This window comes from Gracilinanus agilis, chromosome 2, assembly GCF_016433145.1.
Source record: "Gracilinanus agilis isolate LMUSP501 chromosome 2, AgileGrace, whole genome shotgun sequence".
Lineage (NCBI taxonomy): Eukaryota > Metazoa > Chordata > Mammalia > Didelphimorphia > Didelphidae > Gracilinanus > Gracilinanus agilis.
In genome coordinates, this window is record NC_058131.1 from 621,679,520 (window position 1) to 621,705,700 (window position 26,181).

General features: G+C 36.3%; 1 protein-coding gene across 2 annotated transcripts in view; it reads left to right on the plus strand.

Moving 5' to 3' along the window:
• Nucleotides 1-26,181, plus strand: part of SHOC2 (SHOC2 leucine rich repeat scaffold protein) — a 147,414-nt gene that overhangs the window by 114,205 nt on the left and 7,028 nt on the right. For both annotated transcript variants that reach the window (XM_044665573.1, XM_044665572.1), the window contains exons 4-5: nucleotides 12,839-12,969; nucleotides 21,591-21,779. In XM_044665573.1, coding sequence (XP_044521508.1) covers nucleotides 12,839-12,969; nucleotides 21,591-21,779 — 320 coding nt within the window. The remainder of the gene's footprint in view (nucleotides 1-12,838; nucleotides 12,970-21,590; nucleotides 21,780-26,181) is intronic.

Sequence of the window (26,181 nt, forward strand, 5' to 3'; positions counted from 1 at the left end):
ATTATTTACACTTATTTACACATCTATTTACATTATTTTGTGATATGTGATGTGTAGAATATGTTCTTCCTGTAATGCAATTTTGTTGTTTGTTGTATTTGCACTGTAATGTACATTAGTATCTTATCTTATTCTTTAATCTAATTTATATACTATTCCCTATCTCACTAAACTATTCTAAACTATCCCTATATTATTAGTATATTAATCTAACTAAATACTAACTAAGTAACTATCTATTTTTTGTTAGTAACTATCCATTGTTAGTACTTACTTATCCTAAAATTAATTCTAATTTTGTTAGTATTTATATATTGTTTTATTCCATAAGGAACAATGACTCCTAACCCGTTTGTGTTTTTATGTATCTGTTTTGTTATGTTGTTATTTTGCTATGTTGTGTTTCAATGTTACTTTGGTAATATGATATCTACCAGAACTTCAGATCTCCTTTTTTCTTATGATGTTTCTCTAAGAAATCTTCTCTTCTCTCCTTTTCTTTGTATATGACTATATAGTGACACTATTTACATTACCCAAAATCCTTTTCAAACCATTTAGTCCATTATGTTAATGATTAATCCTCTTCTTTGGAAATTCTTTTTTTAAAATAAAGTCTTTATCAGTTCAATTTTATAAGTTTATCAGCCTCAATACAGTGTCCAGTAATTAATTCTTGAATCCTGAATCCTCTTCATCCATGTCCTCTTCCAACCAAATGTCCTTTTCTACTGGAATGGTCCTCTCCTTACTGAACTTTCTGACTGAAGACTCTAATTGACTGAAGTTCTAAATTTTATACAATTTGACCAATTCTATTTTTATAGGAATTGTTTTCTTCAGTGGGTTTTTGTGTGTCCTTTTCTATTTGGCCAATTCTAATTTTTAGTGAGTTATTTTCTTCAATGTATTTTTCCTTCTGCCTCTTTCTTTCATTTCTTTTCCCAATTTTTCTTTTACCTCTCTTATCATTTGATTTTTTAAACTTATTTTTGAGCCTAACACTCTTTTACACTTTCCTTTGAGACTTCACATGCTTCATATTGGCATTGTTCTCCTTTGAGTTGGTATTTTGTTCTTCCCTGTCACTATGGGAAGCTTTCTAAGGTTAGCTTTTTTCTGCCTTTTGTTTACTTTTCTCCTTTTTGGTGGGGACCTTGTATTAAGATTAAAATTCTCAGGAGACTGTATATTAATTCATAATTATATATTAAATAGTGACAGCAGAATAGTGAGAGAAGGCACATAATCACAGGACTGGCTTACCTAGCCAATCTGAGCTCGGAGCTGTGTACTCACCTTCTATCTGTTTTCGTTAGGAAAAGGAACTTGTGCTGCCTCACCAGGAAAGACAAAAGAGACTGTGCTGCCTCTTCAATCCCTAACTTATGACCCCAATATTATCACTTTTTCTGGGTCTCCATGGTTGACTTGACCTCATAGACTTGACCTCAGTCTGGGTCTGAGACCAGTATTCCAGATGATGGGAGTCAATATGGGGCAAGAGACAAGTATCTTTTGGAATGCCAGGAAGCCATGAGGTGGTTTCCTTGTACAGATAAGCCCCAGGTCTTGTTCTTAATCCAATCAAAGGGTGGGGGGGGGAGTGAGATCAAAATGGATTTTCAAAACTTTCCTTTTAAGAAGGAAATAGGGATAGAGATTTATGTTAAATTCGCACACTTGTCTATATGTTGAAGTTCAGCTCTCTTCCTGGGGTGAGGTGAGTGCTATTCTAAACTTATGTTTGGGTCTATTCTGGTGCTTGGGAGCAGCCTGGCTTTGGGTCCTTCAGTGTGCCCCCTTGAAGGGGCAGCCTGTCTGGCTTAAGCTGGAGGAGGTCTGCAGCTTTCTTGCCCAGATGACACTTGTGTTGTACCAACTGGATTTTGCTCCCATGGGTTCTGTGTGAGTTGGATTGCTCTCCCCTCTGACCCTAGCAAGACAGATCTTTACTATAGTCATTCTATGTTGGCTTTGACTAGAACACTCTTTTATTCTGTTTTTCTGTTTCTGCTTCTCCAGAATTCATTTTTAAACTTTATTTGTATATATGTGTGGTTGTTTGGAGGTGATTTTGAACAGGTTGGTTGTATTACTTCCTTACTCTGCCCTCTTAGCTCCTAGAAGCAGAAGTTTTAGCATAGTTTTAAACTTTTTTGGAAGAATTGGTTTATAGAAATTTCAGAGAACTAAAAGCCTCACTTTTGAATGGTCACACACACACTAAAATGTAAACAAATGGTTACTTTCAGTTCAGGCTTTGCTTTAATTGGGGATGGAAGCAGGGGAAAAATGCAGAGTGCTGATTCATAGTAGTCATTCAAGAAACATTTATTAAATGATTGCAATATACCAGTATGCCAGGTACTACACTAGTCTGTAGCATATTATATGCCCAGGGACTCAGTGCTTGGGCAGTAGCAGCTGAGGGTCTCAGAACAATTTTCATGAAGAAGGTCATGTTCAAGTTGAATTTTTAAGGAAACTAGGGATTCTTAAAAGGTAGAGATGAAGTGGCATTCCATTCTAGGTGTAGGAGACAACCAGTGCAAAGACATGGAGACAGGAGATATGGAGTGTGTCATGAATGAGAAAGAGTAAGAAGGCTAATTGAATGTACTATATAGTGCAAGAAGAGAGTAATGCATAGAGTAGAAAGATAGGCTGGGACCAGGTAGTGGAGGATTTTAAATGTCAAACAGTGCGATTGGTATTTTATTCTAGGGCCATGATGGCATACCTGTGGCATGGCACACAGAGACCTCTCTGTGGGCACATACTGTTCAGCCCACCAGAATTAGTTACTAGAAAGGCAGAGGGACTTAGGTAGGATTGCTCCTTTCCCCATCTTCACTGTGCCTCCCTGCCCCTCTACCCAACAGCCCAATGGAAGTTCTTACTCCTTCCCCTGAGTGGAACAACTGGGCCACTCCTTCTCTTTCTCCCTCCCCTGTCTGGGGCAAGGGGGGGTCAAGAAGTGGCACTTGGTTTCTGGGGGTGGGGTGGGACATGGCATGCAGTCTCTGAAAGGTTCACCATCACTGTCCTAGGGTAATAGAGAGTCATTGAGGTTTATTGAGTAGAGGAATTGATGTTTCAGGCTTATATTTTAGGATTTTCATTTTGGTAGTTCTGTCTAGAATTACAGAGAAGTCTTGAGTAGGGAGACCAATGAGGAGGTTACTGCTGTAATCCAGGCAAGACAATGAGAAAGATGAAAGAAATATTGTGGAAATAGAAACCCTAAGATATGATAACTAATTGGGTATGTAGGGTCCTGGGAATGTGAGAAGTCAGGGATAACAGCAACACTGTAAACCAAGATGACTAGAGGACCTCTACCCAAACAGGGAGAGGGGTGGGTTTGAGTGGAAAGATAATTTTGTGTGTGCGTGTATATGATGAGTTTGAGAGGCTTGTGGAACATCCACAAGTTTGAAATGCCCAGTAGGCTGTGGGAGATGTATAATGTAACCTCAGGAGAGACTATGGCTAGATCTATAGAAGGTGGCTTTATCTGCATCATGATGATAATTAATTCATAGAGGCTAATGAATTTGGCAAATGAGAGAATCTTTTGAAAGAAGAGTAGTCAGTCAGCATTTATTATGTTCCTGCTATGTGGTAGGCACAAAGGCAAAAAAAAGTTCCTACTTTCAGGGAACTCACGGTCCAATGATTATCCATCAAAGGGAGACTAAGGAATGGTTAGGTAGAGGGAAATAGAATCAATAGAGAAAACAGTGTCTTGAAAACCCATAGAAAAGAAAATGTCCAGGAGAAGAGAGTAATTAACTTCAAGATGCTGCAAAGAAGTCAGGAAAAATGAGAATTGAGAAAAGCCATCAGATTTGATAATTTAAGAGATTGTTGGTAAATTTGTAGGGAACAGTTTCAGTTAAATGGTGAGATCACAAAGGATTCAACAATCAGTGAGTAAGAGGAGAGGAAATAAAAACAAAGTGAATAGACAGATTTTTTTTTTTTTTAGGAATTTGGCTTTGAAAGAGAGGGAATATATAGACTCATAGCTTGAGTAGATAGAAGAATTGGTAAGCTGTTTTTTGTTTTTAGCAATGAGGTAAAAACTCATATGCGGTAAAAGTTGGGATTGGGAGCTGGGAGAAAGGGTACATGTAGAGGGATTGACCTTGGCAGAGAAAAATGGCCCTCTCATCATAGACTGAAGTAAGGGAATATTGAGTCTGAAGTGGAATAGGTAATAGGGGAGGGGAGAGCATAGACAATGGAATAGAGGTAAACATAATTTAAAATTTTTAATAGTATGACTGGATTATGATATTTCCTCCTTACTTCCCTACCCCTGCCCTTCTTTCAACAACCTATCCCATATACTGACCTTGGTTTTCTAGTATGTGTTCTTCAGGGAGCAGAAAGAAGTAGCTATATGCCCAAGTCTGAGATAATTGTGATTTTATTGCCCTTTTATGTTTACAAAGAACTTTGATCACAATAACCTTTTGAAGAAGCTATTAAAGTATGATCTCTATTTTAGAAATGAGGAAATTGAAGCTCTTAAAGTTTAAGTGATTTTCCCTTGGTCACCATCTAGTAAATAAAGCTAACAGATAGTGCCTAATTTTCCTTTCCATGTTGGGGTGGAAGAATGATTTGGAATTACTTCTTCATCAATTTTTGTGTTCAGGTGCCCTGTTTCCCAGCTCTCTCAAAGCCTAGCTTTTCATTTGAGGTATGGTTTAACTAGAGATCATACCTCTCCTGTAATTTGGGAAAATAATTAATTGCCAGAAACCAGGATGGCCTTTGAATGAAATTTTAAATAAATGAAGCATGTCCATATATAAGCTTACACACACACACACACACACACACACACACACACACACACACATACATATATTTATATACACACATACATATATACCTGTCTCTGCCACATGATTTTTCTGTTGTGATCCTCTCCTTGGAAGTGTTGTTGAGGACCCACTGGTGAATTTATTAGCTTACATTTAAGGTCGTCTGTAGGACAGAGGTTCTTAATCTTTTTTATTTAATGGATCCCTTTGGAAGTCTGGTAAACCTATGGGCCCCCTTAGCAAAAGAATGTTTTTAAATGTATGTAACTAAAAAATTAGGATTAAAAAGGAAATGAATTATATTAAAATATAGTTATAAAATATATTTTACAAAATTCATAGACCCTAAATGAAAAACAAATTCTGTAGGGTAAATGCTAGGGACATTCATAATACTCAGCTTATTATAAGACTATATTATTTGTATGGTGCTTTTTTTTTTCTTCCTTAGCTAAGCTTAGTGACACTAAGCCAAAGCCTGTTAGACTGAAGAGCAAATTGATTTAGATAAATAGTAGGAGATGGCTATAACTATTTTTTTAAAATGTGATAAGACATATTTTCCTCCAAATTGAAACATAACATGAAGAAGATTGGGGAAGTCAACATTAAATAATTTTGTCTGTCTTGCAAATTAGCCTTGATTGTAATAGCAGAAGTTGTTGCTTTTTCTAGTTCTAGGATTGTTTTTGATAGTGAGACTCAACCTAGAGTGACATTTTAACAAATGGCATGCTACAGAAATAACTTACTCCATAATTAAAGGCTAAAACTGGATAACCTATGTGGTCAAAATGAGAATATTTTTAATGTCTGTAGATCAGACAACACTAGTCAAAGGACAAGGTTATGCCAAAACTCAAGTGAACTTCAAAGTTGAAAGTTGAAATTAAGTGTAACTTCAAAGTTACTGTCAGCTTGTAGAATGCCTTTTATATGCTGCTTTTTTCTTATGCTGTCACACAAATTATTAGGGAAAATAATGTGTATTAAGGAAATTTAAAAAGTTTTGGCTTTGAGATGTATAAATAGCTTACTTCTTAGAATTCCTCAACTTAAATTCTATTCAAATTTATATTAAGTATGGTTTATAAACAGAAGTACAACTGAGAAATATATAGTACTAAAATTTCTGATGTAAGACATCACAGAAATGTAAGCTGGAAGGAAAATTTAATAATTTAATTCTCATTTTTGGAATTTATAGGTTTATTTTCTTCTGTATTATAAGTATCATTTTTGTTATGCTCATTGTCAAAGTTTGCCTTGTGGAATACAATATTGCTAAATATCTGTCTCATCTTAATTATTTAGGTTCCAGTATGACTCTAGGCAAATCATTTAACTCTGCCTATGTTTTCTGTTTACAAAATATAACACTTAACCAGAATGTTATCAGAGTCATTATTGAAGATGCAGAGGATTTTAGAGCTAAGTGTAACCTTATAGACATCTTAGGAAGCTCTATAAAGTTGAGCTTCTATAAAGCTCTATAAATGAAGCACTGTTTTTTGAGAATCTCATCTAATTAGAACCAGCTAATTCTTAGCATAATTTTCAAATATCAACTTGAAAAATAAATATAGTTGAGCATGGTAAGCATGGACTATCACTCAGAAGGTAAGAAGAAAGGTGGAAGTGCTTTCTGGATGCTTGTCTGTCTTAACAGCCAGCCAGTCTTTCTCTTTTAGGAGTTTCGTTAGCTATAGTGAGTTCTTTGTGACCATTGACTGTTTAAAACATATTTCTTATTGAGGAATAATCCTTTCCTTGAAAATCTAAATATTTGGGATGAACACAGGACAAAAAATTATTTGCCTTGGCTTCTAGACCCAATTCTTCTGTTTATCAGTCATGTTGTCACTTCATCTCTTTCAGCCTCAGTGTCTGGAAAATGGGATATAATAATAATTCCTGATTTAACTGAGGATTGCTTGTGAGATTCAAATGGGTATTTTTGGGAAAGCCCTTTATAAACTTTATAAGTACTATATAGATTTTATATACCGTCCTGTAAATGGAATTCCATATTTGACCAACAAAAGATAAAAGTAATGGATAAGCAATAGGTGAGTTTGGGTGAATGAGCATTGTAGTTAGTTGCTTTCTTGAGAGAGATTTACTTTGGCAAATATATAGCATAGTAATGATGCGTTGATAACAAAACAAAAAACCTGCATGGCAATTGATGAACTAGGAATAATATATCAAAGTAAAAAAGAACAGAATATGTAGAAAGTTGGGTGCCTCAAAATGTCTGTATGCCAGGTTTTGTGTAGTTCTGATATATAGTTTTTCTAGTATCAGAAACAATTCTTTTTAATTTAAAAGGAAGGTAATAGAAGTGATATTCCATCAGATGTCTTGGCCCAAGGTACAGTATAATAAATTTATTTATTTTGAAATTAGAGATTAAATTGAGGCAATTGTGACACAGGAGTACCTAGAGCTGTGTTTTGTATATGTATCACTTTATAGAAAAAATTAACTTGATTTCTGATATAGTAAACATTGTGAACTATTAAAAAATTGAATTGGTTTGGATTATTTTGGTAGTTGATGTTGTAGAATCAATTATTTTCATCAGTATGGCCTCCCTACAGTTTCAATGATGGAAACTACAAGCTACATTTCTATTCCAGTTAATTTTTTTGTTGACCAGTGTGCTGACTTTAATTTAGTCAGAAAATGTTGAAAAAAGTAATTGATAGTTCTGGTTATTAGTTTAGTGGAAGGATCACTGGAATGGAACTTAGCAGTACTGGCTTTGCTTCTATCAATCAAGAGACATTTATTAAACTCCTTTCTGAACCAGGTACCATGCTTTATTCTGAGGCTGCAAAGACAAAAATTAAGACAAAAGGAGTAGAAACACAGTAGAAAAACAACTGCTTTATCACAGGGTATGACTTTGATGGGGGTATGACTGGGGATGTAGACACTTAAACAATCACTCTATTGCAAATATTAATAATATGGAAATAGGTCTCGATCAATGACACATGTAAAACCCAGTGGAATTGCACATTGGCTATGGGGGGGGGGTGGAAGAAGGGGAGGGAAAGAACATGAATCATGTAACCCTGGAAAAATAGCCTAAATTAATTAATTAAATGAACTTAATTTAAAAAAATTAAGAGAACATCTGCCCTCAAAGAACATAGAGTCTATTGGAGGAGACAACATGTAGTTATATAAGCATATAATGAATATATGAAAAATAAATACAAGATGATTTTTTTTAAAGGAAGGGCACCAGCAACTGGAAAAGCTTTATGAAGAAGTGATGCTTGAGCTAAGTTTTGAAGGAAACTAGAGATTCTAAGATACAGATGGGGGAGGAAGTGCTTTTGAGGCAAGAAAGACAACCAAGGCAAAAGAATGGGGATGGAATATGTAGTATTGTTTGTGCAGCTGTAGTGTGGACTGTGAGGAACTGAAGGCCTGTTTGATTGAGTGCAGGAAGGGGTTGGGGTCGAGGGTAACATAATAAGGCTAAGAAAGTAGACTGGGGCCAGATTGCGAAGAATTTATATTTGCTCCTCATGGCAATAGGAGCCATTGGAGTTTACTGAATAGAGGAGCAATATGATCAGACTACATTAAAAAAAAATCACTTTGTTAGCTATGTGGAGGATAGCTTGGAAGAGGGTAAGATGAGACAAGGCAGCTAGTTAAGTGGCTGTTGCAGTTCTTCAGAGGAAGTCATTTGGGCTTGAAGTAGAGTGTTAGATAATGTCAATAGAGAAAAGGATGGCATACCCTCATCCCCACTCCTACCTGAACTCTAACCTTCAGGTGAAAGTGGGAAGAGAAGAATCAGGCATCTTTCTTCTCTAGCCCCCTGCCTGATCTACAGCCTCTAAATGGTAGTAGGACTAGGCAGAGCTTTGCATCCCTCTCTTCTGTCTCCCCTTCCTACCTGATCTCCAACTTCTATGGGAAGAGGAAAGGCACTATTCTGTCATACAAGTCTCCCACTGCTGAGGTGTGGGAAGAGATTATCATTCCATCAATTTTCAGCTTGGTTTCCTACCTTGGGGAAGGAGAGTATCACTAGCTCTTAAACTTCAGTTACTTCACAACCTGGTGTTTCTGAACCCCTGACCCTGCCAATCACCTTCTGAATCCCATTCTCCATTCCCCACTCTCTGACTCCTTATTTCTATTCCCTAAAACCACCACCCCTCCCCCATTGTACTAACCAAATGCCCAATGGAATGCTTGCTCCATAGACAACAAACTGCTTTCATCTTAAATTTTTTTCTTTTCCAATTCCTTTCATTTTCTAGAACTTACTGAGACTGGGATCCCTCCTGATGACATAGCGTCTTTGTCCAACCTTTCCAGCACTAGATATTCTTATTCCTCCAGACACATTGGTTGAGGATGAGGGAATTGGAATATACTTTACTCACGATTGCCACTTTCAGATTCTCTTCCTACCACCATTACTTGTCCACCCTTCTCCATATGTTCCTTTTCCTTCCTCAATGAGTTCAGTACCTGGTTCATAGTCTTTCTCTTCTCTCCTTCTGCCCTCATTCTAAGGTACTTCCGCATCCATATTGATTTGCTCTCAAACAACTTAACTTCACAGTTCCTCAGCCAACTTGTTTCCCATTAATTCCTCCAACCCATCTCAGACACACATAAAGATGGTTATACCCTTGATCTTGTCATCACTCTCAAATGGAACACCTCCATGTTCATGAACTATAAAATTCACTTATATAATCATAATCTACTAGCTTTCTACCTCTTCATCTGCCTTGTAATACCATACTCTACTCAGCGCACAATGTATCCACAATGTAAATGTGATCTCTAGTTCTCAACTTCCCAATTCTCTCACAGACCATCTCCCCCTACACTAGCTATACTCATACTATCCTCTTCTCTTGAGTCTCTTGTCCCTTTATATCACTGATGAGGCCTTGCTAAGCCTTAATGTTAAACTCTTCCCACCATCCACTGCCTTCACTCCTATACAGGTCCTGCTGACCAAAGGTGGAGAAAAGCATGCAATTGTTCAGGCAGGATTTACCTCAAATTTAGGTTACATAACCTAAACTGAGCCTTCACTACTGCTAGGCAATCTTTTTATACTTTCCTTATCAGCTCTATCACACTTTCCACAGGAGCTTTTCCTAGTCCTTTCATTATTTCTCAAGCCTCCTATGGTTCCGTTTTCTCCTCTCAGCTGAGAGCTTCAATTACTGAAATAATTGAGGCCATTTATCAAGAGCTCCTTCTGCTCTTCACATCACTCAGATCCCTTTGACCACTGTTTCTTTCTTCAGACCTGTCTCACATGAAGACAGGCTATTCTCCTTTCTAAGGTAAGGGACTCTACTTGTTCAGTCCTCTGTCCCATTCCATTTTGTCTTTTCCAGTAAATTGTCCCCTCTATCTTCTTCATTCTCTCACTTATCTTCAATCTGTCTTTTTTTATTGTCTGCTGCCTACAAACATGCCCATATTTCCCTCATCCTCAGAAAAAGACCATCACTTGAACCTTATATTCCCTGTAAATTCTCATATCATCTGTCCTCCTGTAGGTGGCTAAATTTGAGAAATCTATTTTCTAATAGTACCTCTGCTTTCTCTCCACTCACTTGCTTAACTTCTGATATCACCATTGCAATGGAAACTGCTCTCTTTCTCAAGTTATCAATAATCTTAAATGGCAAATCCAATAGCTTTTTCTCAATCCTCATTCTTCAATACTGTCACCCTTTTTTTTTTTTTTATCTTTTCTCTTTTTTTTTCTCTTCTAGTTTTCTTTTCTGTCTTCTCAGTCTACTCCTACTACTTCTCAATCTCCTTTTCTGGATCGTCATTTTGGTTGTACCTGCTAACCATGGGTGTCCCATAGGGCTCTTACCTAGACTTTCTTCTCTTCTTGATCTCTTTTATTTCACTAACTGATCTCATCGACTCCCATGGGTTTGATGAACATCTCTCTATGCTGATATGCTCTTTAATTAAAATTTCTCTTTGCTTGATTCTACTTATTCAGTCTTAAGCTTTCTGTTGATCTCTAATTTCGCTTCCCCAGCTGTCTTTAGATACCTCAAACTGGATGTTCTATAGACATCATAAATTCAATATAACAAAAATGGAACTTATTTCCCCCCCCCCCCAAGCCTTCCCCCTTCCAGACTTTCTGTTAATTGTCAAGGGCACCACCAATCTCCTACTCCCTCAGATTTACAACCTAGGAATCATCCTGCATTCTTCAGTATCTCTCATTCCCCCATTTCCCTTCAATCCAATCTGTTGCTTTGGCCTATGCAAAATCTCTTGAATGCACTCCCTTCTCTTCTCTAATACTGCTACCACCCCAATACATTTCCTCACATCTGGACTATTGCTATAGTCTGCTGGTGGGTCTGCCTGCTGCAAGTCTATCCCTACTTCTGTCCGTCTTCCATTATAGCTGCTAATGTGATTTTTTAAAAAATAGTACAGGTGCTGGGCAGCTGGGTAGCTCAGTGGAGTGAGAGTCAGGCCTAGAGATGGGAGGTCCTAGGTTCAAATCCGGCCTCAGACACTTCCCAGCTGTGTGACCCTGGGCACTTGACCCCCATTGCCCACCCTTACCACTCTTCCACCTAGGAGCCAATACACAGAAGTTAAGGGTTTGAAAAAAAAATAGTACAGGCATTCTGCACCACTCTTCCCAACTCAGAGAATTATACGCTCCCATTCACCTTCAGGAGCTATTATAAAATCTTGTTTGGTGTTCAAAGACATTAGCTCCCTCTGCCACCACCCTCTTCCCCCCCCAGCCTTTTTCATTTTCTTTATATCTTAAACATCACTGTGTACTTTTTGGTTCAATGAGACTGACAATCTTACTCTCAGTTCCTTACATAAGAATCTTGTCTTTTGGCTTTGGACCTTTCCAATGACTGCCCCTCGTCTTAGGAATCATTTCCACCTCCTGGTTTCTCTGGCTTTCTTCAAATTTCAGGGAAAAAATCCCACCTCCTACAGGAAGCTTTTCCCCAATCCCTCTTATTTCTGGTGCCTTTCTTTTGATTATCCCCAGTTGTCCTAAATATAGCTTGTGTGTACATAGTTGTTTGCATATTTTCTCCTCCATTGAGGACAAGGACTGTTTTGAGTCTTTTTAGTACTTCCAGCATACTGCTTGATGAGTAGTAGGTACTCAATAATGCCTTTTCACTTCCAGATGTAAGAGATGTTAAGGTAGAAATGTTAAGATTTAACAACTGATTGGGTATGGAGAGTTGAGGTAGTGTGAGTAATTGTGGTAACTGAGGTTGCCAACCTGGGTCTTTGGAAGGATGATGGTGCCCTCTACTGAAATAGAGAAGTTCAGAACAGGGGTTGAATTTTTTGGGAAAGATAATGAGTTCTATTTGGGATATGTGTGACCTTGAGCAATTTGTTTCCTGTATGTAAAAGGAAGGAATTTTACTTAAAGATTCCTTCAAGCCCTAACAGTATTCGTTACCTTAGCAAAATATTATCTTTTATTCTTATTCTTAGATTTGAAATAAAACTTTCGGAAATTTGAAGACCTTTTTCTAAAGTGACATCATGTAGTTTTAGCATGTATAACTATTCCAAGTTGGATTCTCATAACACTGATGAACTATACATATGACCAATTGTTACATCTAAGATATATTTGCCTAATTCATAATATAATGCCTAATTCAGCCTATTCAGGGTTTCCTAATTAAAGTAGATTTCATCAAAGATTTATTTGGAATCCTCTCAAGAACTTTCTAATCAAGTATTTACTTTTTTTAGCTTCTGGACATGGAATTTATTTTACTTTAACACTTATTCATTGATAGTGCCTTTCCAAAAAACAAGAAGACAAATGATGTTTACCTAGTACTGGAAGTCTTGCATTTCATTTGCCAAAAAAAAAAAAAAAAAAGGTATTTCAAAGTAATACATAAATATTCCTATGTATGGGACTCTTTAAATCTTTAAATTCCTTTCTTTGTTTGCAGGAAACCTGTCCAGTTTAAATCGTCTTGGACTAAGGTATAACAGACTGTCAGCAATACCAAGGTCATTAGCAAAATGCAGTGCACTTGAGGAGCTGAATTTAGAGAATAATAACATTTCTACTTTGCCAGAGGTAAGAGGTGGATCAGGCAAACTCTTACATCAAATCTATGATAAATGAATGGAACTCTAATACATGTTTACAGCTTTATAAGGAATTAGAATGATTAGAGTGATGTGAGTGATGAGTGTGTTAGTGATGAATATTTACATTTTTCAGAAGGGAGGAAACCAACAAGAGCATCCAAATCCAAAGGAATGGTTTAAAGAGGAGCCAAAAGAGGAACAAAATGAATTTGTTTCCCTTGGGCACCATGTAAAATTTTCAGGTTGATTTTGGCAACTGATAGCAAAAACTATTGAGGAAAATCTTACTGACTGATTTTGAGGACAAAAATTAATGACTCTGTCAACTTCAGTTCTAAAAATTTATTGGAGTGATATCTGTCTACCCTGGCCCTTCTCTGCTTGCTTCACAAGGTTATTGTGGGATCAAAAGATGATATAAATATTTTTAAGCTCTCTTAACTGTGACCTCCAGTCCATCCATGCCTCTGTCCATGCCATCACTACTGTTCTGCCTTCCTTTTCACAGGATCATATAATACTATTAAGACATCTCAGAGACCGTCTAGTCCAGCTGTCTCAATTAATTAATAGAAATCTTAGGATGAACGATTAAGTGACTAGTCCAGGGTCACATAGTGACATAGTTGGGATTCAAATCCATGTCCTCTAACTCTAAATCAGATACTCTTCAATTCACTTATCCTGACCGTGTAGCTATTTAATTCAACTATATAATTTCCTCTACTTGAATCTCTTATCTTTCTTGTCTTGTCACCAGGAGTGTCTTGTCAAACCTCAACCCTGGATTATACCCATAAACTTCTTTCTCTGACCTTATGCATATATGCTGCTGGAGGGAATCATATAACCATGCTGATTAAATTACTACAAATGTATTCACTCCTGAGTTATCTAAACTCATCTCTTTTGTGTACAGCAAGGCAAATTGATCATGGAGTCAGAATTAACTGAGTTGCAGTCTTATCTCTGCTATATACTTGCTTCATAATTTTGGGCAAACCACTTAATCCCTCAGTGCTCTGAGTAACCAATACTCCAAATTGCATAGAAGGGATTGACCCATCTTGGTAGAGGGAATTTCCTCATTTGGAAGTTCCCAGTATCAGTGATATCATTGTTCCAGTTACTTTCTCTCTCCTTAATTGACCTTATCTCTCCCATTCCCTGCAGTAGCTGTTTCAAATCTTTTTTTCTCTTTTTGAACCTCACACATGGCTAGCCCTTTCAGCAGAGGAACTTGCCTCCTACTTTACTGAGAAAATAGAGGCCATTCCCTGTGAGTTTCCTTGTTTAGTCTTCTTCTTTCCCAAAGCTAATTCCTTTACTTCTGCTCTCAATCCTATGTCCTTTGGTTCTTAATCCTACAATCTTTTTTTTTTTTTTTTTAACTCTTACCTTCTATCTTGGAGTCAATACTGCCCCAAGGCAGATGAGTGGTAAGGGCTAGGCAATGTGGGTTAAGTGACTTGCCCAGGGTCACATAGCTAGGACGTGTCTGAGGCCAGATTTGAACCTAGAACCTCATGTCTCTAGGCCTGGCTCTCAATCCACTGAGCTACCCAGCTGCCGCCTTAATCCTACAATCTTGACCATTAGTTTTTGTTTTTTTTTTTATTATCAGTCTCTCCATATCACCTGCAAACATGCCTGTCTTTCCTACTCTTAGAAAAAAGTCCTCCCTTGATTGTACTGTTCCTTTAAGGATTCATTCTGTATGAGCCTCCTACCCATACAAAGGAGAAGGGCAGTATCTCTTCTAATTTTTCTTGAGTCTGTGCTTCATAATTTTTCAACATTTATTTATAATTGCTTTATGGTTATTTTTCCATTTACATTGTTGTAGTTACTATATATATATTTTTTCCTTGACTGCTTACTTTACTCTGTATCAAATCATTTAAATCTTTCCTTAATTTTTTATTCATTATTTCTTAAAATACAGTAATATTTCCTGACACTCATGTACCACAATTTGTGTAGCAATACATTATTATCTCTTTGCAAACTGACCTAAGCATTCAGCTGGAACTGCTCTCCAGGATTACCAGTGATTTCTTAATCAAATCTTATGGTTTGTTTTCAATCTTTATTTTTTTAGACCTTTACACAGCACTGAATACTAATCCTTCCTCTTCCTTCAGCCTACTTCATGTTTCCTCTGAAACTAGCTTATTCTAATTCTCATCAAATTCAAGTGCCATAACTCTTAGAAAATCATTATTTTCTTAAATATGTTCATTTTTTTCTCCCTTTCTTCTTTCATTAGAGTATTATCTCTTTGAAGGCAGGGACTATGTTCATTTTGAGCTAGTGTTTCCAACATATAAACACATATAGTTTGAGTGTCTGAGTGACTGAGGTTATAAAGATTAAAATAATTCTTGCCCTTAGGGAAGACTTTGGAAATATTTGTTGAATTGAAAATGGTGTCTGAGAATGTGATTTGGATTTCTGGGTTAAGATAAGGCAACAAACATTTATTAGGCACTTATTCTATAAGGCTAAAAATACAATATAAGTAAAAAGAAAGTTCCTGTCCTCAAAGAAGCTTACATTTTAATGGAGGAAAATAACACAAAAGGGAGCTGAAAACTGGAGCCGGTGAGGGGGAGAAGAAATGACCTGTGCCAGGAAATTGTGGCAGTCTAGAAAAGACGGAGAGCCAGGATTGATTGATCATCCTGGGCTCCTCCTCAAAGTGAAGACTCCAGGAGAAACTTAACAGTGGGAGAAGGGACAGCATGGTGGAGGAGTGTTCCTGAGTGAAAAGGTCGTGAGGGTGGGTGTATGTGCTCAAGGCTTAAATGGATGTTCTAAGACAGTGATTCCCAAAGTGGGCACTACCACCCCCTGGTGGGTGCTGCAGCAATCCGGGGGGTAAGGGGGGAGGTGTGATGGCCACAGGTGCATTTATCTTTCCTATTAATTGCTATTAAAATTTTTAAAAAATTAATTTCCAGGGGGTTAAGCAATATTTTTTCTGGAAAGGGGGTGGTAGACCAAAAAAGTTTGGGAACCACTGTTCTAAGGTGAGACCATAGCTAAGGCATGGCAGTGTTGTCTGAAAAGTCAGAGGAATAACAAATTCTTGTCTGGGCAAAGAATAATTATTCCTAGTCTTCCTAGTGTCTTAAAAATCTTATTTAGAAGTGTTTTAAAATGAAAAGAATAAGAGAAGGGTGATATTGCCTAAGCATATTCACTAAAAAAGATACTTTAGGAGATAGTATGGGGAAAAAGAGTAATTCAAATAAACAGACATATACAGAAGACAAAAATCTAAACATGAAGCCAATAGTTAAATTAATGAAATCAAATGTCTATATATAAATGCCTAAACTTTTGGCAGTAAAAGAGAGGAACTAGTGCAACTAATGCAAGAAAAAGAATTTGACTTGATAAGTATAACTGATATTTTTTTGTTATGAAACCAAAACCTTGAAAATAGTTTTGGTTGGATATGCTTTAGGAAGATAAGATTCATTTGTTTAGAGACATGAGAGACCATTGAGTCTAACCTCCTGTTTTGCAGATAAAGAGACTGAAGTAAAGAGAAATGTTAAGAGATTAGTTTAGGTCACATAGCTAGTCATGTTTTTGAGGTAGGATTCTAGCCCAGATTATCCTACTTCCAAGTCCAGTGAGTGCCCTTTTCACCATGCCATATTGCCTTTCGGAAATGTAAAAGGTGGGGGGTAACAGGAAAGGGCAGATAGAGGTGGAGTGTTATTCTATATTATAATGGTATTACTTCAAAATATGGGGAAGCCAACAAATAGAAATTCTCTTCAAAGCGACAAGTTTCAAGGGGAGGAAATGATGGAAAATTTGGGGAGAAGTAATCATTCCCTTCTAGAGTTTGTGATAAAGAGAAGAAAAAGCTGTGCCTTGGTTGACATCTACTCAAGATTATGGATAGCCTAATTTTTCCCAGAAAAATTTTTTGAAGAATGATTAATAGGGTCCCACAGACAAAAATAAGAAATGGAAGCCCTCAAAATATGGAGGCTTTGGCACTTAAAGTGCCAAAAAATGAAATTTTGAAGACATAAAGGAAAATCATTCTAATGAGAAATTGTCTGAAGAGATTGATATATGTGCACAGAGAATTCCTCAGCAAACTGAGATTTTAAAAAAAGATATGTTTAAGATAGAAGCAAGGACAGCTAACAAAAGATGAATATTGAAGCATGGCACAGACCTGTAAAATGGTGTCATGGATAGTAGAGCACAAAATAAGCTGAAAATAATGAGAAAAACTACAACAACAAAAAGGGTAAATTTTTTCAACCTATATGTATTGGAAAAAGAGTAGTAGTTGCAATATGAATAACATAGAAATAGGTTTTGAATAACAATACATGTATAACCCAGTGGAACTGCTTGTTAGCTTCTGGGGAGGGGAATCATGAATCATGTAACTATGGAAAAATATCCTAAATTAAAAAAAAAATTTTTTAAAGAAAGAGTAGTAGTACAGAAAGTAAAGAAAGAAAGTACAGAAAGGAGAGTATTTTGTTTGGAGTAACAACAGATGACAGAAGAACAGCATAAACTGCCCAGTTCTTCATCTGTTTTGACTGCTAAGGAAAATGACCTTTGCACTAGAAATGGCAGAAATTAAATGATTAATAAGGAGTTGGTACCCAAGATAAGTAGGGCGATCAGAACACCTTCCTGTGCTTGATAAATTCAAGTTCCCCAGTCTAGTTGCACTATGCATTCTTGGATACCAAAAGAAATGGCATTTTGATTACTAACTCATCATCCTTGGTATTTGAAAGCTAATGAAGAGTGGGAGAAATGCATTTGGAATAGAGAAAATGTGTGGATTTTCAAAAAAGGCAATAAAATAAAACTTCAGACTATTGGCCAATGATCTTCACTTTGATTCTTGGGGATATTCTAGAATGGATCATTAACAAGATAGTAAACATCTAGAAAAGAAAATGGTGATTTCAAAAGACAGCATGGCTTCTTCAAGAATATGCCAACTGTATTTCCTTACTAAAGGTACTATTACTTAAACTAGTAGATGAAGGGACATCTGGAGGTACTGTTTACCCAGGTTCTAGCAAAGCTTTTGATAAAGTATAGTTTTGGGCAAGAAATTGGAAAGATGTGGATTAGACCAGAATTTTCTAGGTCTTTTGATTGCACAACTCTTATCACTAACATATTTTGAGCATTCAGTCCCAATTTATGTATATTTATTTGCAAGTGATAAACATTTATTGAAGGCCAGCCTGTCACAGTGAGTCTGGTCAAGAAGCCAAAAGACCTGGGGAGACATATGCTAGATATATAGCCTCGGGCAAGTTGCTTAACCTCTCAGGGCTCTTGGCAACTTCAGGGTTTACGTTGAGGGTGTCAGCCTGCATTGGTACAAGTTTTCTCTCCTGGGAATTCCTTCTGCCTGTGAAATCATAGGTCTAGTCTCAATTCCTAAACATGTACTATAATATTAATATTAGGTATAATATAAACATAAATATGGAAATGAAGATAAAGATGAAATAAAAAGTATTTTTTATGTAATACGATTTTTTTAAAAAGGTTGGTATTAGGTTGTGTAGGGCTTTAAGTGCCAAAGAGAGAAGTTTATATTTGGTCCTGTAGTCAATCAGGAGCCATTAGTTTGTTGTGTATTGGAAAAACATGGTCAGACTTGCACTTTGGAAAAAATCACTTTGGCAGGTATATTTATTTGAACACAGGTTGGAGTGGGGAGAAATTTGAAGCAAGGAGACCAATGTGATGGCAATTTTAATAGACCACTGGAGAGATGATAAGGGTCTGAACTAGGGTGATGGGTATAGGTATGAAGAGAATAGAAGTAAAAAGATTGGCAACTGTTTGGATTTGTGGGACTGGTGAAGGTGAGGAGTTAGGAATGTCAATATGCTCAGCAACCTAGGTGACTTGAAGGATGCTTTTATGGAAATAGAAAAATTCAGAAGAGGTGTAGGCTGTTTGGAGGGAGGAAAGATAATGAGACCCAGTATACAGATTGGGAACTCACCTCCACTTTCTCATCCTCTACAATTCTGTCCTATCCAAAAAGAAAAGGTAATAGAGAAGACAGGACTTCTACTCATTGATCACTGCTCTGGAGCAGAGTCTGCTCCTTGAGGGGTATGTGCCACAGCTATGAGGTGATTAGGGGTTGTAGAGGAGTGTGGAATTTTCCCCAGTGGCACCTTCAAAGTTGCTTCTGTGGGTAGGCTATAAATGTTCTGATGGATCAGTACTTAATGCAAAAAGGAAGAAGATTGAGAACTTGCTTGGTGCAGGAATAAGGAGTATTAGGCTAATAAATGAAGGATAGGTTTGGTTATGTTAGAGAAAAGCTCAAAGAAAAGATACATTGTGACTCCATCTCTTCACTCTTTGGCTCTTTGGTGGTTGTGTTATGGTCCTCTGATTCACTAGGTCTGTCACTTTGGAGACAGCTTTGGACCAGGCAGTAACAGCATTAGATGGATTCAGAATTATTTGAATGGCTAAATTCAAAGAGTAGTCATTAATGGCTTCATGTCATCTTGTCAGAAGGTCTCTAGTAAAGTACCCCAAGAATATCTGCTTTGCCTCGTGACTATTTAATATTTTTATCAGTGACTTGGATAAAGTCATAGATGGTACACTTAGATGATACAAAGCTGGGAATGATAGGTAACACAATGCATGATGAGTCAGGGTCCAAAAATGTTTTAACAGACTAGATTATTGGGTTGAATCTAATAAAATGAAATTCATAAAGGGTAAATGTAGTCTTACACTTAAGATTTAAAAAAAATCAACTTCACATGGCATGTTGAAACAGCAAAATGGAAAAAAAGGTGGAATTCAACCTCAGTATGTCATCAGTGATGCAGCTGTCTTTCCCTCCCAAAATGTGATATTTAGCTTCATTAAGAGAGGCATGACTTGTAGGACTGGGAATAATGAGGTGATAGTCCTTTTGGACTTTGCTCTTATCAGACATCAGAAATAGTGTTCATTTCTGAGTGCCACCATTTAGTAAGGTCATTGACGAATTGGAGAACTTGAAGGAGGGCAAGTAGTATGATGAAGGACCTTGAATCTATGTCATAAGATGAATTGGTTGAAGGAATTGGGAGTATTTTGTTCAGTGAAGACCCTGGGGGGCAATACATTAGTTATTTTGAAGGATATGAAGACTTGTTATATAGAAAAAGGATTAGACTTATTCTGTTTGATACCAGATGACAACATCAACTAAAAGTCAAAAAGAAATAAATTTAGTCTTGCTGTAAGGAAAAACAGCAATTAGAGTTGTCTAAAAAGTACAGTGGGCTGCCACAATAGGCAGTGGGTTCTCCCATCATGGAGTGTCTTCAGGCAAAAAGATAAATGACTTTTTGTTGACTGGGTATGTTATGGTGGAAAGTATTTTTATGGTGTGAGTTGGACTAAATGACTGGCAGAGTCCCAACAAACTCAGAAATTATGTAATTCCATAAATTGAATGCTAATGGTTATCATTATCAGTTCTTATAATGTAGTCCCTAGAATTAGAGTATGTAGATTGTCTTCTATTTAGGCCATAAGTGAACATAAACGATAGCAATGCAGTGATGTCCTATAGTCTTCAGTGACTAAAGTGCTCAATAAGTAATAATGATTTTCCTATCAATTAGGGTTTCATTTATAAAGAATAATTTTAGGAGTTTAAATATATTTGATTCCTTTACAGAATCATGAAATTTTATTTATAGGTGTCAGTTGCCATCCTAGGCCAAACTATGTAATCCCGAGTATCCTTTTACAATATATCTCACGAATACTCATCCAGCCTTTACCTGAGAAAACATTAATGCCTATCTCCCTAAGAATGGCCTTTCCTGATTCTCTCTACCTCCACAGATGTTATTTCCCTCCTTTCTCCAAATTTATTTTAATATATTTTATACTTACTGTTTTACATAAATCTCCCTGAAAGTTCTTATTAGATTTCCACTGTTAATGCTTGAATATACTGACAGCTAGATCTGTGTTAGAAATACAAATGTGTAATCACAATTTGAACATATTTGTTGAAATTAAGACTTTATCTAGGTTGTGGATAGAAAACTAGGTCTGGAGATGGGAGGTTCTGGGTTCAAATATGACCTCATATAACTCTTAAATATGTGACCCCTGAGGCTAGTCACACATACTTCCATGGACAAGTCATATCTCCATTGGCTAGGCCTTACAACTCTTTAGCCTTAGAACTAATACACAGAATCTAAGACCTTAAGGTTTAAAAAAAAAAACCTATATCATTTACTCAACATTATAGTCAAAGTCCTAAGGACACCATTTTCAATTAGGTGCATACCACTTGTGCAGAGCTTTTTTGATGCTGCTTTTCTGAAGTTATGGTGAAAAGTTACAATGATAATGCTTTTAAATGTTTCTTAATGGATGCTTAGGCTACATTTATCCTTTTGTTTTTTTGCCCTTCTATAAATGATCCAGTTTTGGCATGATTTAGAATATATATTCCAAGATTTTCTTGTTACTACTTATCTTGAAGGTAATGAACAGAATGTGTAATTTTACTAATGATTCTACTTCTTTGTATTTCAAACTCTACAGGGTCTATTATCAAGTCTTGTGAATCTGAATAGTTTGACACTAGCTAGAAATTGCTTCCAGTCGTATCCTGTGGGTGGTCCATCTCAATTCTCCACCATCTATTCCCTCAATATGGAACACAACAGAATCAATAAAATTCCATTTGGAATTTTCTCCAGAGCAAAAGTATTAAGCAAGCTGAATATGAAGGTAAGAATTTCTGTTCTGTGGAGAATCCTTGTTGGTAATTTTTTAGGCACTGGTAACAATGTAACTTCAAATGTATTGTTTTTTCTTTGTTTTGATGTTTGTGTGTCCATGTATCTATTATTTAGATAGATATAGATAGACATATACACATATATAGGCATATATGGGTGTATGTATACATACAAACACATAGACATACATGTATCTTTCTATCTAAATATTCATATTGTAGGAGTAAAAATGAATAAATAATCCTAGTATTTAAAAACATATAGGATTTTAATAATAATCAAAAAGAGCAGAAAAAGAAAAGGATTCTTTCAGTCAAGTGAGTAGAGCAAAGAGAGCCAGAGACTCACAACTGCAGTGCTTTCCCAAAACAAAGCCCCCAAAGAGCCCGGCGGCATGGATTTCAGCGAAATTTATCTCCCAAGCCTCAGTATGTCAAATGAGGATGTACTTAAAAGGATGCTGGGAATGTAGCTAAGGTATGGCAAATTTTCCACCTACACATTCCCCCTTGAGATCCTTTGGAAGATCATTCTCCCCAATGGATCATTTTAAACATAATTAACTAAGATAAATACAATATTTACACAGGGAAAATACAACAACTCGGGGATAAGGAAACAAAGGGGAATCAAGAACAAAACCAATTAGGGAGCAGTCCCCTTTGGTACAACAAAGTACATATAAACAAATGTATTCAACCTCCCAAAGTCCAATTCTGCACATTCAGTTTGCTCAGGAACTCCTGGAACAGCATGTGGTCTCTGTGAGCATCTCTATGGCATCTTCTGCAAGGAGTTCAGTCTCTGGATTCTGGGAGGCAGTAAATTTCTTACCTTAAAAAAAATTTTTTTTTTCTCAAAAGGAACTTAAAACTTTTCATTACAAAATAAAAATACATTCCCCCTGAGGAGGATATTAACACATTCCCCTCCCGAGGAGGATATAGGGATACACATATGAATCACATAGGGATACACATGGTCAAGTTAATAGGCATATGAATCAATTATCAAATAATTCAAAGAAATTTTAAAAATAAAAATTAAATTAACCTCTGAGTGAAATATAGAATATCAAAAACTGTGGAAAAATTCTAGGAAAAAAGAAAAATTTCACAAATCATAACAGGTTCTTGTAATGATCCATGTCCCATAAGCCTGCAATGACAATTACTCACTAACCCAGTTTAGCATTCTGGACCATAGTAAGTTGTCATATTATGAAAGAGAATAGAAAAAGAGACTAGACCTCAAACCAGTTGGGAAATAGCATTCCCTGGTTTGACACTTTTCTTTGCTTTCCAGGATAATGGAGTCAGAACAATCGATGTTATGTACTTGATAGAGAGTGTGGTACAAGGAAGTCCTGTATTTAAACACATATTAAACAGCCACAACCTTGAATCTCACACTTGATCAAATCTTTGTGCTCTTTGCACAGAATCTAATCAATCCCCATAGGATTGGTTTGGTCTCTTTTACCTTTTGTGCTCGTGTGGCACTTTGCAGGTTAACTTTTTTTTTTTTTTTTTAACCCTTGTACTTCGGTGTATTGTTTCATAGGTGGAAGATTGGTAAGGGTGGGCAATGGGGGTCAAGTGACTTGCCCAGGGTCACACAGCTGGTGCAGGTTAACTTTTGTGCTCCTTTGTGGTCCATTTTTTCTTGAATTTGACATATTCATGGAGCATATGTCTCATAATAGTTAAATAATTTGTGGCAGGTTGCCATACTCGAAAGCTTTTTGGGTATGCATTATATGCTAGGCAAATGGACATCTAGGTTATTCTATTGAAAAAATCAAAACAGTTAAAAAATCTTTTCAATACTGGTGACATGTGCTTCAGATACAAAAAATGAGAGAAAAAAATCAAATTGTGTATTGCACATGCAGGAAGAAAAACAGTAATGAAAATTATCAGAAATGTATATATATATCACATCATAGAGGTAAAATATAGAGGCTACTTGCCAAAAAAATAAGATTCATTTCCTCTTTAACTTGCCATGATCTGCAGTGTGAGTGCAAATGAGGTAGACAAAGTAATGGAGGTATAGCAGCAATAATACATCCTACAAAATAATTTTACATAAGGCACAAAATGTTACAAAAAGGTGCATCAGGTCAATATAGGTCACTAATATAGATTTTTTTTGAGATAATATATGTGTTTTCCTATAAGGGCAATTTGTTCAAGTAGAAAAATCAAGAAAATATAGTGCAACAAAATAGTATAGATCTAACAATAGGGAAGTCTTATCATGATCAATAGTCAAATACAATCAATACAGTCAATTATTTGTTATCAACAGAAGGTACTTGTTTTACATGGCTACAATGAATCAATGAGTCCCTCTCCCCAATTTTAAGGGCTGTTGGTGTAGTCAATAGGACTTGGAACAGTCCATCATAAGCAGGTTCAGTTGACCCAGTACATTTGAAATTCTTTATGTAGATGCTATCATGTGGGTTTAAATCATGAAGCGAAAAGTCAGTGGAGGCCTGAACAGCAGAATGTGTGTGTGTGTGTGTGTGTGTGTGTGTGTGTGTGTATGTATACACACATTCCTTCTAGGAACAGTCTAAGTTTTTGTACATGTATTCTTCTCTCAAATAAATCTTCACAGTGACCAAGACCACTGAAATGTAAAATACTATTCCATTCATTGTATGTATATGAATATAATATGTATATAGTATGCACATAATATGTATATGTATACACATACATATACACAAATAGACAAATTACACTCATTTCTGTGAATGTGTGTTGAGTTACAACCCTATGGTTGGGCTCCTCACATTTGCTTGTATTCCCCAATATTGTGTTTCTACTAAGAAAAACAGGTTCATCCTTAAAATCTTGGACATTGGATGAAATTGGTTTTTCATTAGTTTAGACACATGAGACTTTTGTGACAGTAGCACTAATTTTGAATATTTGGAATGAAGCAGGAGATTTAGAAACAAAGTAATACAATTTATTTTTCAATTTGATAATACATTTTAAAGAAATTGTGATCTTGAATAAGTTTGACAGCTCCATAAAAACTAGGCCTGTCTTTTTTTCCTCTGTTAAAAATCTACAACAGTCCTTGGTTTAAATCTCTCTTAAAATATTATGTCAAATATTAACAAAGCTTTTTCTTCAAAGCAGTTTTAAAGGCTAAGTAAAAGCCTGGTTCTCTCCCCCTCCCCCCTTTTTTTCTAAAGATGAAAATTTTTCTAAGCAAAAATTATTTAATGTCAAGAATGAAAATATTTGACTATTTTCTAAATAACTTTTGAATAAAAAAGCAGTAGGTTTGAAATTTTTTCTAATAAGTCACTATTTTAATTTATTTTTATTTTTTGAATCTGGGAAATTTTATTTATTTAATTAATTTAGAATGTTTTTCCATTTTACAAAATTCATGTTCTTTCCCTCCCTTCCCACACCCCCTCCTGTAGCCGACATGCAATTCCACTGGGTTTTACATGTGTCATTGATCAAGACCTATTTCCATATTATTGATATTTGCATTAGAGTGATCATTTAGAGTCTATGTCCCAAACATATCCCCATCAACCCATGTGATCAAATAGTTGTTTTTTCTTCTGTGTTTCTACTCCCACAGTTCTTCCTCTGAATGTGACTAATTTTCTTTTTCATACCTCCCTCAGCCTCGCTCTGGATCCTTGCATTGCTGCTAGTAGAGAAGTCCGTTATGTTCGATTGTACCACAGTGTATCAGTCTCTGTGTATAATGTTCTCCTGGTTCTACTCCTTTCACTCTGCATCAATTCCTGGAGGTCTTTCCAGTTCTCATGGAATTCCTCCAGTTCATTATTCCTTTGAGCATAATAGTATTCCATCACCAACAAATACCACAATTTGTTCAGCCATTCCCCAATTGAAGGGCATCCCCTCATTTTCCAATTTTTTGCCACCACAAAGAGCACAGCTATAATTATTTTTGTACAAGTCTTTTTCCTTATTATCTCTTTGGGGGTATAAACCTAGCAGACTGGATCAAAAGGCAGACAGTCTTTTAACCCTTTGGGCATAATTCCAAATTGCCATCCAGAATGGTTGGATCAGTTCACAACTCCATCAGCAGTGCATTAATGTCCCAATTTTGCCACATCCCCTCCAACATTTATCACTTTCCTTTGCTGTCATTTTAGTCAATCTACTAGGTGTTAGGTGGTACCTCAGAGTTGTTTTGATTTGCATTTCTCTAATTGTAAGAGATTTAGAACATTTTTATGTGCATATTGATAGTTTTGATTTCCTTATCTGAAAATTGCCTATTCTTGTCCCTTGCCCATTTTATCAATTGGGGAATAGCTTGATTTTTTTTTCAATTGATTTAGCTCCTTATAAATTTGAATAATTAGGCCTTTG